General features: G+C 34.0%; 1 protein-coding gene across 1 annotated transcript; it reads right to left on the bottom strand.

Moving 5' to 3' along the window:
* Positions 1-7,557: 7,557 nt before the first annotated feature.
* Positions 7,558-8,508, bottom strand: LOC143666706 (olfactory receptor 8K5-like). The gene has a single exon (XM_077140299.1). The coding sequence runs from the start codon at positions 8,506-8,508 to the stop codon at positions 7,558-7,560; it is 951 nt and encodes a 316-aa protein (XP_076996414.1).
* Between the last annotated feature and the right edge of the window lie 5,420 nt (positions 8,509-13,928).

The following is a 13,928-nucleotide window of genomic DNA, read 5'->3' as shown; positions in this document are numbered from 1 at the left end:
CAACCCTCAGTCAATATTCTACTACTCCACTTTTTTTTTTTACTCTTGTATTTATGGTGAGAAAAAGGTAGCAGGTAACTACCAGAAAAAACTCAAACAGTATTTTAAAACAAAACTCATTTGTTAGGTTACAATCTATCTTCAGATTTCTAGATACAGACAATTTCAAAACACTGAAACTTTATATATATATAAAGCAGTTGTATATATAAATAATATTTATACTGTAAAATTATGTATGTGATGGCTAATAGGATTATATAGAAAGGAATTGTCCCTGAGACAGTTCTCATTTGTGGAGCATAAGTACTCTTTGTGGTAATACTTCCTTTCTGGTTTGTCATAAGATGTCCCCTATTGACTTTAAATTTAAATATGGAAGTTGAGCTCTATGGCATGAAGCCATTTATGCAAAAATAAAAATGCATGCAAATCTAACAGAAACAAATATTTGTAAGTAAACAAGAAAATAAACAGACTCACATTAATATATTCAGGTGCAGCAGAAGAAATGGATGGTGGAATACAATTAAAAGGAAATAAATAGATTTAAAAAGAGATGCACTTTGCCAGACCTACTGATGATGATGTGCCATGAACAGAGGAACATAATTATTCTAAACTTCTCTCCTCAAATCCAAAATCAGTTAGAAAAACATATCTTTTCATTGGGCATATAATATACTTCTGAATTCAATTATTCAGAAATAATCAAGTTATTAAAATGTGTAAACAAAAACCTTCATGAGGGCATTATTCAGTATGAGAAAATACTGGAATTGAATTAAATCTACATTTCAGAAATTTATTTAGTAAAATATAGAGGTATATATTTAGCAAAATACAATCTTTAAAACTTAGTTTGTGTATATTACATAGAAATTTTGGGCAAGCTTCTGAGAAGAAATAAAAATAATAAGCAAAAGGTTACCTTACAATGGCTTATTTAAAAATCATGGTATAATTTACACATAGTAAACTGCACAGACTGCAAGTGTTAATGGACAAGATTTGGCAAATGAAAGCACCTGTTCCTAATCAACAGCACATTTCTATCACCCCAGAAAGTTCCCTGATATCTCTTTGCAGTTAATCTACCACATGATATCTCAGGCCATATCTGATATGATTCCTTTCACCAGAGACTAATTGTAACTATCTTAGAACATTATATAAAATGATATAGTCTATTTTTGACTGGTTAGTTTTACTTGACTCAGTGCTATTGAAATTTGTCCCTGCTATTGGATACATCAGTAATTGATTCAATTTAGTTGCTGAGTAGTATTGATTTTATGAATATAACATAATTTTAAACATATTTTTCTGTTTAAAGACAGATTATTTCACATTCAAATTATTATGAATAAAAATAACATGAATACTAAAACATGTGCTGGTTTGAAAGGAAGTATGCCCCCTAGAAAAGCCATGTTTTAATCAAAATCCCATTTCATAAAGGTGGAATAATCCCTATTCAATACTGTATGTTTGAAACTGTAATCAGATCATCTCCCTGGATGATGTGATTTAGTCAAGAGTGGTTGTTGAACTGGATTAGGTGACAACAAGTCTCCACCCATTTGGGTGGGTCTTGATTGGCTTATTGGAGTCCTACAAGATAGGAAACATTTTGGAGAATGGAGATTCAGAGAGAGCAGAGAAGAACTACACAGCCACAAGAGGCAGAGTTCACCAGCCAGTGACCTTTGGAGATGAAGAAGGAAAATGTCTCCCAGGGAGCTTCATGAAACAGGAAGCCAGGAGAAGAAGCTAACAGATGACACCATGTTCACCATGTGCCCTTCCACATGAGAGAGGTACCCTGAACTTCATCAGCCTTCTTGAACCAAGGTATCTTTCCCTGGATGTCTCAGATTGGACACTTCTATAGACTTGCTTTAATTGGGGCATTTTCTTGGCCATAGAACTGTAAACTAGCAACTTATTATATTCCCCTTTTTAAAAGCCATCCTGTTTCTGTATATTGCATTTTGGCAGCTAGAAAACTAGAACAAAACCAGAAGTATTTTTCTGCACATATGCTTTCATTCTTCTTGGGTAAGGAGGAGATTTCTGAGACATATGGTAGACCTATGTTAACTTTATTAGAAACTGCCAAATTGTTTTCTGAAGTGGTTCTACCAAGCATCAATCATCTAAACATCAATGCTGGATGATTCCAGAGCAGTTATTTGGTAATATCATTATTTTAAATTTAGCTAATCTAATGGGTAAAAAGTGATATTTCATTGATAATATTATGGCATTTCTCTGATAACATAAGATACCAGGTCTTTTTCATGTTTATTGGCCATTCATTTTTTTTCTGTGAAATGTCTATTCAAATATTTTGTCTATTTTTAATGGGCTGTCTTTTTATCATTGATTTGTAGGAATATTTATATATAACCTGGATATGATTCAATTGCTTTGTCTTCTTAGTTGATAACCAGTCGAGTATGAATATGTGGACATGTGCAGGCACTGTAATTCTGTTCCATTGATCTATATATCTATCATTATAAAATACCATACTATTTTTATTACTGTAGGTCTATAGTAAGTCTTGAAAACATCATTGCAAATTCTTCAACTGTGTTCTTTTGCAACCTTGTATTGGCTGTACTCAATGTTTCACATCTATTGTGTGGAAGCAGATCTCAAATTAGACAGAGGGGGATCTTGTTGGACACCATGAGGCTGGGTTCAGGCTTGTATGCTCTAAGAACAGAAATTTACAATAGAAGTCATTCTTTGTAAATTATTTTTAAGTTAGGGATCGAATTTTTCCCCTAATTTAAAAATGAATCTCCTTAAAATTTCTCGCTGGTCTCAACCCTATATATGAAATTAAGTAATAAACCACTTGGATGCTTCAGACAAAATGGTAAATGTTATAAGTCTGTTTGTGACCCATCAAGCTTCAATATCCTAATGCCAGAATGGCTTCTTGTTCCATACGGAAAATTTGGAGTCTTTGGGAAAATCTCTTCAAGGTAATCAAGAAACCGTGAAATGTATAGAAAAATTCATTACTGCCACAGCACATTGGAAATAATCTATTCAAAAGGTCATGCCCACTCTTAGGCAGATCACATCTCCATGGAGTTACCTAATCAAAAGATCCCATTCTACAATAGGCCTGTCCCCAAGGGATTGGATTAAGATTAAAGAACATGGCTTTACTAGCATACATAGATTTTCAAACCAGCACGCCCCCTCCTCAAACCATTTTGGGGAAAAATGATATAGTGGTACTCTTCAGAGATCCTGTTACTGAAAGAAAATGTTTTTCCCTTATACCCATCCTTACTTTGTAACTTGGCTTATAACAGACTGTCCATTTTTGTAGCAGACAATGATAATGTGGTCCCATTTCTCTGGACCCTGAGTCTGTACAGAAAGCAGCAAGAACAAAGTCACCAATTTTTATGTAGCCTGGCTGATCATGAAAGTATGGTCAGTCTTCAAATAACCTGAGTTTTAATTTTTTTCTTGGCAGAGCAATGCAAAATTAAAATGTGTAAATATAGTTAATATTTAACACTAAGCTTTAAAAAGAAACCTGTCATCATTTCTATGTATCTTGATGCAAAGATTATGATGCTAATAAAAGAAACTATGGAAAAATAAAATATATGATAAAAATGTTAAATCTCAGCTGCATAATATAAAATGTAAATGCAGAAAATAAAATTTATTCATAACATTAAATATTCTTGGGGTAGAAGTCAAAGACAACATCATAAACAGAATTGATTTGATTGGAAAATGCAATTTTATACTTTTTTATTATATTCAGTTTGTGTTTCTCATAAAGTAAAATCCAATAGATTAAAAAAAGGGAGAAATAAGTGAAGAATTTGCATCTGGGATCAATGGACCATGGTTTGCATTTTGATTTAATTCCTGACAATTTTCAATTCTTATTTTAGTAATAATCATGATTAGATAAATATATGTATTTTTTAAATCTGGAAAATGCTTATTCAAACTAATGTATAAGGAGGCATTTAATTTCTGAATGTGCAGGGTCCATGCAAGATAGTATCTCTGTGTATACAAGCTCAAGAAGCAGAAAATAAAGACATGAAAAAGCTCCAATTAACTGGTGAGTGTTACCAGTTATCTTTAATCTGTGTTATCATTATATTTGATGTATAAATATGTGGATAATGTTTGTTATCATTACAGTTGATGTATGAATATATGGATACTTGTCCAGTAGTTAACCAGGTAAATCACTTATCTTGAGCTTGCAAACCCTAAACCAGCTTGTTTATCAGAAGTTTAACATAAACCAACGGAAGCTGTAGTGTGAGGATATGCATCCAAGGCTCTAGTTATCTACATCTGCACATGCTCTGCTGGCAGCTGAGTTTGCCTGTAAAACAAATTCTGAAAATAATTTGGTAATGGGAGAGGAAGGAATCCTGATCCTGATAAGAACATGTTTTGGCGAAAGTCTTTTTTTTTTTTTTTTTTTTGTTAAGACTCCTGGCTATCTGCCCAGGGTTTCATTTATAGACTAAGCACAAGCAGGAGTGAATAGAACAAGTGTTCAAGAGGATGTGCAGGAATTGGAACTCCTGTCCATTTTGTATTATTCCAAAATGGTGCAGCCACCGTGGGAAACAATTTGATTCCCCCTCAAAAAAGTTACGCACAGAATGATCATATGACCCACAACTCTTACTAAGTATGTACACAAAACAATTTGGCAAATACTTAGGACAAGTCAACGAAATATTTATGAGAAAATATTCACAGTACTTTTCACAGGACACAAAGGGTGGAAAAAATGTGTGGAAAAAAATCTACCCTATATGTTATTTACATTAGTCATTACCTATTTAGTTCATACTATATATTTGCATATGTGTATACATGTACACACACATTTTTGAACTCTGAAATCAATGTTCTTGAGCTCAGTTTTCTTTTTATTGCTGTAATAAATGTCAAATCCTTAGATCACATTGACTTGAATTTTATTTTAGATATCCTAAGTATCATTTTTGTAATATTATATTATACTTCACTATGCTATACTATACCATATTATATTATTACATTCAAGCTGCATATAAAATACTATTATTATCATTGTAATGTAAATTCGAACTAAATTTCTAATTTTATTCATGAAATAATAATATATTCCAAATATAGCATTTTGTATTCTCTTCTGTTTTACTACAGTACCTTTTCTGAAATTGAATGCTTTAATTTCTCAAACTTTCAGTTCTTGTCAAAATATGTAATCATTCTGATGATGTTTCTGCTTTAGTTCATTATTAGAGATGTATATTATTGTACTTCTGTCACATGAGATTTAATTTATCAGAAAATAAAGGTAAAATTCCAATTTAAATGTAAAAAGTTGAACTTTTCTAGAATAGAGGCCCAATGTCTATGTGGAGATTGGATAAAAAACGGAGCACTGTCAGCATTATGTTAATTTTTACTTATATGTTTGTGATTAGAGTCACATTTTCTCTTGTACTTAGTCCCTTTAATGATGTGAATGGAATGAGAAAAGTATTTAGAATAGTCAGATGCTTGGTTTGTTTGTTTGAAATATGGAAAAATTTGAAATGATATAAATATTTCTTCCCAAATTTGTGTTGTGATTAAATGAAAATTATTTGGAAAGTGTACAACACTACAGCTAAATGTGTATTCATTCAATAGAATTTACCTCATCATCCATTTATAGTCCTCTATTCATGAAAGCCACCATTTCCATCTTTTCTAAAGATGTTTGACTGTTGAGCAATAAAAAATTATCCTAGAGTAAATTTTCCTGTTGACATGTCATTCTTTACCAGTGCAATATTTCCAATTCATTGAAAATATGGATGTGAAAGTATGTCAAACTTTTCCATTTTTCCCTGTATCTTTCACTTTTTATATCACATTCTCCCTTGACTATTACCTTTAATATATCTTTTGATCATCCCAATAAAATATCTTAAATTTCTTTTTTTTCTTTCTGCTACAATCCAAATTCACACACCCTATTTATTGCACCCCTTCATTATCCATTCATTTTTTCCTAACAGATATCTTTGCATATGAAAAATGGCCATGAGAATCAGTATGTAGCACACAATGTTTCTCATAAGTAAGGAAATAAAACCCACAGCTAATTGATAAAAATCATCTGTTTCACATATGTTAGAGGACAGCACAGATAAAAGGGAATGATCACCACTGTAGAAATCACTGATAACATAAGGAATAAAAGAACACTTTATTGTGTCTTAGGAAGACAGAGATAAATCTTTGTCTCCAACTTTGTTTGACTACTATTTTAGGGCAGGGAAAACAAAATGAAAAGAAGATTGGATAAATATTTGTCTTTAAACAAAACTTACATAAACATATTTTTTATTGATGAATACAATAATACATTTCCCATCAGAGAACTCATGAATTTCTGTGGAACCACGTAATGAATCATATAATCAGAAACAAGGATTGAAGTCACATGTCAATTTGGTTAGGTTATGGCAAACATATGTTTACTTAAGCAAATACTGCTTTGATTGTTGTTGTGAGAATATTTTGCTGTCAGAGTTATATCATTAGTCAGTTGATTAACTCTGTTTTATTTTCATAAGATGCTGAAAGCTGATACCATGAAATGGGTTGGTTTAAACTCTGGAAATTAATCAGCTTTCAGTTTGAAGGAAGGAAAATGTCCAAATCCAGTATTTTCAAGTTCATGTTTTATTCCCAATAATAGCTGCAAGTGTCATGTTTCCTCCATCACGTGGCAAGACACTGGACATTGTCTGCTGATTTTTCCCTTCTCTTCCAAGTTTTGTTGATTTTTGCAACTTGGTTCTGTGGTTTTCTTTCTGTCTGAATTTCATTTCCTTTTAAGGACTCCAGTAAGAAGAGGATTAAGACCCATTACTAATGAGCTGCTCATACCATTAATGAGATAGCCACGTCAGAAGATCCTACTTAAACTGGATGCACAACCACATGAACAGATTAGAATTGAGATCATGTTTTTCAGATCAAATATAGCTTTGAACAACCACAGTGACTACACATGACAATATCGACAATCAATAAGGACATTGTCTTCAGCAATGAGAGGCGTCTCCTCCTCTAATCAGTTGGAGGCCTTAAAGTGAACACTGTAGACAGGAATCAGAAAGAACTTCTATCACTTTTGCAGGCAGCCTTCTTCTCTTGGGGGATTCAATATCCCTTCATTGGAGTTCACGACTTATGACCTGCCTGATAAAAATCACACTTGCATTCACCATTGTCACATGAGCCAATTCTTATAAAAACTCTCTTGATATTTATTCAATAATATAAATCTTCTGTCAGTCTATTTCTCTAGAGAACCTCTAATAATACAGTTGAGAAGACTTGATATTTAATTGTTACCTTTTATGAAGGCTAATTTCTGAATATAAGGGAAGTGATCTGTTTGTGCCTTATAACTAGTCCCTGTTTAAGAACCAAAGATATTGAAATTATATCTGTCAAAAATATTTTCATCTACATTCCTTTACCATACTTATTCTATCATGAATATGAAACGCAATTATTGCATGAATTCCTAAAGACCCTCTGGAAAGCATTTTTAACTTCTTTGTTTCTTAAGCTATAAATCAAGGGGTTAAGTACAGGGATAATTAAAGTGTAAAATACAGAAGCCATTTTTTCAGAATCAAGAGAGTGAGATGATTTGGGTTGTACATACATAAATAATAGAGTTCCATAGAATACAACCACCACGGTCAGATGAGAAGCACATGTGGAGAAAGCTTTTTTCCTTCCTTCAGGGGAATGCATTTGAAATATGGTTATCAGGATGAGCACATAGGATACAAGGACTACGAGTAAGGAAGAAATCATATTAAATGCTGAAAATATTATAACCAACAATTCTAGCTCTCTTGCATTTGAGCACAGCATGGGTAACAAAGGTATATCATCGCAATAAAAATGGCTGATGATATTAGAACCACAGAAGGTCAATGTAAAAATCTTAATGGTGAACATCAGAGACTGAAAGGTACTGTAGAGGTAGGGGACACCGACGAGCAAATAACAAACCCTCTGTGTCATGATAGCAGTGTAGAGCAGAGGGTTGCAGATGGCCACATAGCGGTCATAGGCCATGGCTGACAACATGAAAAATTCACTAATAATGAACAAAAGGAAAAAGGCAAGCTGTGTGGCACAGGCATAATAAGAAATGGTATTTTGCTCTTCAACAAAATTTACCAGCATCTTGGGACAAATGACGGTAGAATTGCCAAGATCAATGAAAGCCAGGTGTCTGATAAAGAAATACATAGGGGTGTGGAGACGGGAGTCTAGCTTGGTCAGGATGATCATTCCCAGATTGCCCACCAGGGTGACCATGTAGATGAGGAGAAAGACCCCAAAAAGGGGACCCTGCAGCTCAGGGCACCTTGTGACTCCCAGTAGAATGAATTCAGATGGCACTGTCAGATTCTGTTGGCCCATTTTATCCAACTATGTCTTCTGGAGAGAAACAGGAATGTTTGTTATTAACTTTCATGTAATATTATCTAATCTTGATATTTGTAGACAAAATAGAGAATATTCCTTTGTAGATAGAAAATAATCACCACATATGATTTTGAAGCTAAAATAATTTTTCCCCAAATTGAAGGAGCAGTATTGAACATGTTTTGCACTGATACAACATTGACAACACTCTAAATAGAACCAAAATTATTTGAAGCATATCTGTGGATATAAAGCATTTATGAGTTAATATAGAAATATTGAGCTCTTTATCTACCAATGTAATTACACCATTTCAATAGTAAAGTTGAATATTTGCAAGAGATTTCTTGTGGCATTTTTATATCCTGAATGAAAGATGGACAGTTAATATGGTGCTAATGAAACTGAAAGTTTAGGACATGACCAATGCCCTGGGTGTGGCCTTAACAAAATGGTCATGCAGTGATTGGTTTCTGTATATGTTGTGAATGCATGGTGACCATAACCCTGATCAATGAAGACCACCTTCTCTTTCCATTCAGTCTTCTGCTCCATTGGACTTCTCCAATATAAAGTTGCATTGCAGTGTCTGGAGGCATTGCTGGAGTCCAGTTAAGTGGGAATTGATTAATAATAATTAATATGTGGTTCAGTGAGTGTATCTGTATGGCTGAAATCAATGATGTATTTCAGTAAATGATGTACATTTTCTGGTGTCGAATGGTTTCTAAAACACTCCTACTACTAAGGCTGATTTGTGCCTGTAATCCAAATAATAAATATATTTATTTAATTTTTAAAATAAATTTATTTAAGTAGACATATTTATTTAATGTATATAAATATATATTTATTAAATATATTCATTTAATATTGAGGATTATATTATTTATATGACCATTATAGCTTCTTCTTATCTGAAATTAGCTTTTTAAAATTTTTCCTTTGAAATATATATTCACATTTATGGCCAAATTTGCACATATAATATTACTGCTTTATTGAAAAATCCCTCTAATTGTTTAAGATTTTTGGACCACAAACATAGAGCCATGCTTTCCATAATATATGGCTTATTTCAATTTTAAGATATCTGACTGATTTATTATGTCTGTTTCATCCCATACAATACTGTGGAGATAATAGAGTCTACAAGATATTTAAAATATTTACTTGTTCATTTAGTACATCATATTTTGCAAGCTCCTGGTTTATTTCTAGGATGTTAGAATGAAGAATATTGAGCATATCACTATGAGTTTCAAATATTTACATAGAAAATCTTGCTGTATTCACTTATACATTTTAACATGGAAAAGCAATAAGTAATCAAAGTTGGAACTGCTCAGATTGAAGTTATTGGAACACCTTTAGCCTTGTCCACTTGTATTCAATTTTAGACACATCTCACATTCAAGGTTCCCTCTCAGAAAACCTAGATTCTGAAAGCATAATTTCTCAGTTGAACAAGTAATTAGAGTTTAAAATATTCAGTTACATAAAATGCAGAATAAGATTATGAAGTAATGGAATCTCCAGAATAATCCTGCACAACAGTAACTGAGTCCCTAAAGATTGGAGCAATGGCTATCTAGAGTGGCTACTTGCTATTTTAGGACTTTACTGTATAAGAGTAGATGTAATGGATTTAGCAAAGGCATTCAATATTCTGACACTAATTATAAAACTTTGATATTTTCAATGTTTTGTTAAAAATTATTGTAGTATTTAGCTTTTATTTTGCAATGTTTATTTTCAGTTACTATCTTTCCTTTAAGATATCTGGATATCTTTTTCTTTGGTATGGAAAAGAATATGCCATTATCTGTTAGTTAACCCCTTGATGTGTACATTTAAACATCTTCATTTAGGGGTAACTATGAGGGAAAAGGAATGACTAATTTTTTAATCTGTAGATATGGTGGTATGAGTTTGAAATTATATTTTTACATTATATTATTAATCAAATTAATATATTAATCAAATATTAATGATAATTCATTGTATAATAATATATTATTAATCAAATATTACTTAGGACACACTTACCCTGAAAATATTTGTTGTCTATCTGAAATTCAAATGAAAATGAGTGTACTTTACTTTATCTGACAATTTTACCTTAATAGACTCTATTGGATGAGATAGGTAATGAAATTGTCAAACTTTTCTAAACTCATCTTCACTTGCAGTATCCAAATTCCCACTCTCCAGAAACATACATCAAATAGATCTGTGCCATATGAACAGTTCATAGAAGTCAATGTTTTAGAAACCTTATACTGCCCTCAGGTATCCTCAGTTACCAAAGCATATCCTGAATATTTTTGATGTACCAAAACAAATTGGTTATCAATAATTAGAGATTGACTACTATCAGAAGCAATGAGTTACAGGAATTTGCCAAAATCCAAGTGATCAACAGAATCAAAGGCAATCCTTATCAACCCACCTTTAATGAAGAGTCAATTTTCTTCTCTCAAATTATGCTTCCTTTTCCCTCAGAGGGAAGAATTTATATTTTCCCTTCCCTTTTGTGATGTTCCCTGAGGAATTAACATATCATACATCGATTATCCCCAAATCATCAGAGAGAGTTTGAAAATTGTCTTAATATGTTTTCTAATCATCTAGCACACTCTACATATTCCCCAGTGAAGAAAGGTAAGGGGCAATTCAAGGAAAGGAACAACATATAAATTATATATACAGTTCCATGGATACCTGCTCTGCTGGTTTGAGATTGTTGCATACCCCAGAAAAAAACATATCCTTTAATCCTGATTCAATATTGTAGGGTGGAAACTTTGATTGGATTTTTCCATGAAGATGTGACATATCCAACTGTGGGTGATAACTATCAATTAGATGGTTTCCATGGAGGTGTAAACCATTCAACAAGGTGGAAACCATTTAAGGAGTAGGTGCTTACTGCAGCCCTTTAAGAGGAAACCATTTTGGAGAAAAACAGTACTAATAGAGCCCACAGAGCCAAGAGAACTCACACAACCAAAAAACTTTGGAGATGAAGAAAAATGTCCCTGGAGAAGCCATTGAGGAACCCTGGAGAGAAAGCTAGCAGGCACTCTGCCTTTCCAGCTGAGAGGGAAACCCTAAACATCATCAGTCTTCTTGAGTGAAGGATTTTTTCCTTGGATGACTTAATTTGGACATTTTCATGGCTTTAGAACTGTAAGCTTGCAATTCAACAAATCCCCTTTTTAAAAGCTGTTCTGTTTCTGATATATTACATTCTGGCAACTTACAAACTAAAACAACAGGTGACATACCAAATTGTGGGTGTGAACTTTTGGGTTGATGGAAATGTGACTCCACCCATTAAAAATGGGTCTTAATCAGTTTATTGGAGTCCTTTAAAAAGGGAAACATTTTGGAGGAAGCTCAGATGCTTGAAGAACAGTTGCTTCAGAGCTTCAGAGCTTCAGAGATGCAGACACTTGGAGATACTTGGAAGGCTCACAAAGAAAGCAGATACTTAGACACAGATGTTTGGAGATGCAGAGCCCAACAAGTGTCACCCTGTGCTTTCCCATGTGATGCTAAGCAAGCCAGAATCCAGAGTTGTGTCCCAGAGGAGCCAAGTGAGGCCCACAGGTGTTTAGAGAGGAAACCAATGAAACCAGAAGCTGGAAGCACTGGAACTAGAAACAAGGACTAGCAGATGCAAGACACATGCTGTCTCATGTGACAGATATTGGTGTTCCTTGAGGCAAGGATCTTTCTGTAGTTTGGACATTTTTATGGCCTTAGAAACTAGACTTTTAACGTAATAAGTTCCTCTTTTAAAAGCCATTCCATTTTCAATATATTGCATTCTGGCAACATTTAGCAAACAAAAATGTCTACATATAAAAAAGGTACTCATTCATTTAGATTCATTGGATAAAGTGATGTTGGAGAAAAAAAAGGTATGCCAGACAATCTAATGAAGCCAGAAAACTGAAAAGCCATAGTGAAGTATTATTTGTTATAATAAGTGTTATTATAATAACATTTTTTTTACATCCACCCAACTTGTTCTCAGCCATTGGCTACAAATGTTTTGTTTTTAAACGTCCTGCAAATTTCCATATCCTTTCAAGGCTTGTCATCATAAATGACTACAAAAAAATTTACTTTCACATTGGAACATAGTTCCAATGTGAAACCAAAGTGTATTAACACCTTGCAAGATTGTGCCTTGAGGCAGTTGAATGTCAGGAAGGAATGTGTAAGGCATTATTAAATATACGGGGATTATTTTGAAACCCTTGGGACAGCATTGTCAAAGTGAGCAAAGTGAAAATTGTATACTTATGTTTCTGCCATTCAAAAGTAAATGGGTGGGTGGGCCATGGTGGCTCAGCAGGCAAGAATGCTTGCCTGCCATGCCAGAGAACCTGGGTTCAATTCCCGGTGCCTGCCCATGTTAAAAAAAAAAAAAAGGTAAATAGGTATTGAGAGTTAGGGTGTAGACGTGCAAAAAAAATGTGTCTTTTGAGATCTAGGACTGAAAATCTGAGTACAGACAGGGGCTATATAGTGAGCTTTCCCAGGGATGTCTGTATCTCCCAGCAACAAGTTTATTTGCTTAAGGATCTTCTCTGGGATGTCAAGAGGCCTTGATTTGGTAGAGGCCTCAGGGCAAACAAGCAGGTAAACATTAGTCGGGTTGATTAGTCTTAAAGTGGCTACCAGGGAAAGAAGAAGTTCCCTCCCTAGAAGTAGAGGGGAATATTCAGGAACATGGAGAAATTGATGTGATACCAGATTGTCCTCAGGCCTAAAAAGGAGAGAGGCAGTGAAGGTTTTAGTTTTGGCTTAAGAATAAACTCCCTAGTTAGGCAAGTCCGAGTGGAATGAGGCACAGTGTGACAGTTCAGAACAGCATAAGTGGCTTTATTATTTAATTAAGAAATTAATAATCATACCAGCCATATTAAATGTCTTCTGAGGCTGTTTTAAGTTGATGGTCAGATGTGAGGTCAATGGAACTATAAGCAGCCTCAGTCACCTTTAGTTTTCTTCACTTGTTGCAAGTCGTATTCTGGGGGTCATTCCAACCCCCTTCAGGAGACAGCACAGGCCCTGGGCCAAATGCTCATGTTCATGGCCCTTGGGGCAAGGTCTCAATGGGTTCTGAGTTCAAGAGTTGTCTCAAAGCTTCTGGCACTCTCTCTGCTATGGGTGCTTTGACTCACAGTTAAGACAAGGTCCTTGAGGATTGGATCCATGATTTGGGTGACTTCAAGGGACAGGGCACTGTTAACAGTGACTGCAATTAGCTAAGCCTGTTCTCTGGTCTTATGCTTACCTCTCTTTCCTTCTCGTACTTGGCCTTGTTCTGATAAAAACAGAATTAGTGGGAGATTGTGAGCCTGTGGAAAGCTTTTTCAGCTTTCTCCAAATATAAG

This window comes from Tamandua tetradactyla, chromosome 23 (assembly GCF_023851605.1).
Source record: "Tamandua tetradactyla isolate mTamTet1 chromosome 23, mTamTet1.pri, whole genome shotgun sequence".
Taxonomy (NCBI): Eukaryota; Metazoa; Chordata; class Mammalia; order Pilosa; family Myrmecophagidae; genus Tamandua; species Tamandua tetradactyla.
Note: the sequence above shows the minus strand (reverse complement) of the source record. Positions and strands in the feature narration are given on the sequence as shown.

Bases quoted from the DNA above. Each gene is read 5' to 3' on its own strand.
- LOC143666706 (XM_077140299.1), bottom strand. From the start codon at position 8,508: ATGGGCCAACAGAATCTGACAGTGCCATCTGAATTCATTCTACTGGGA.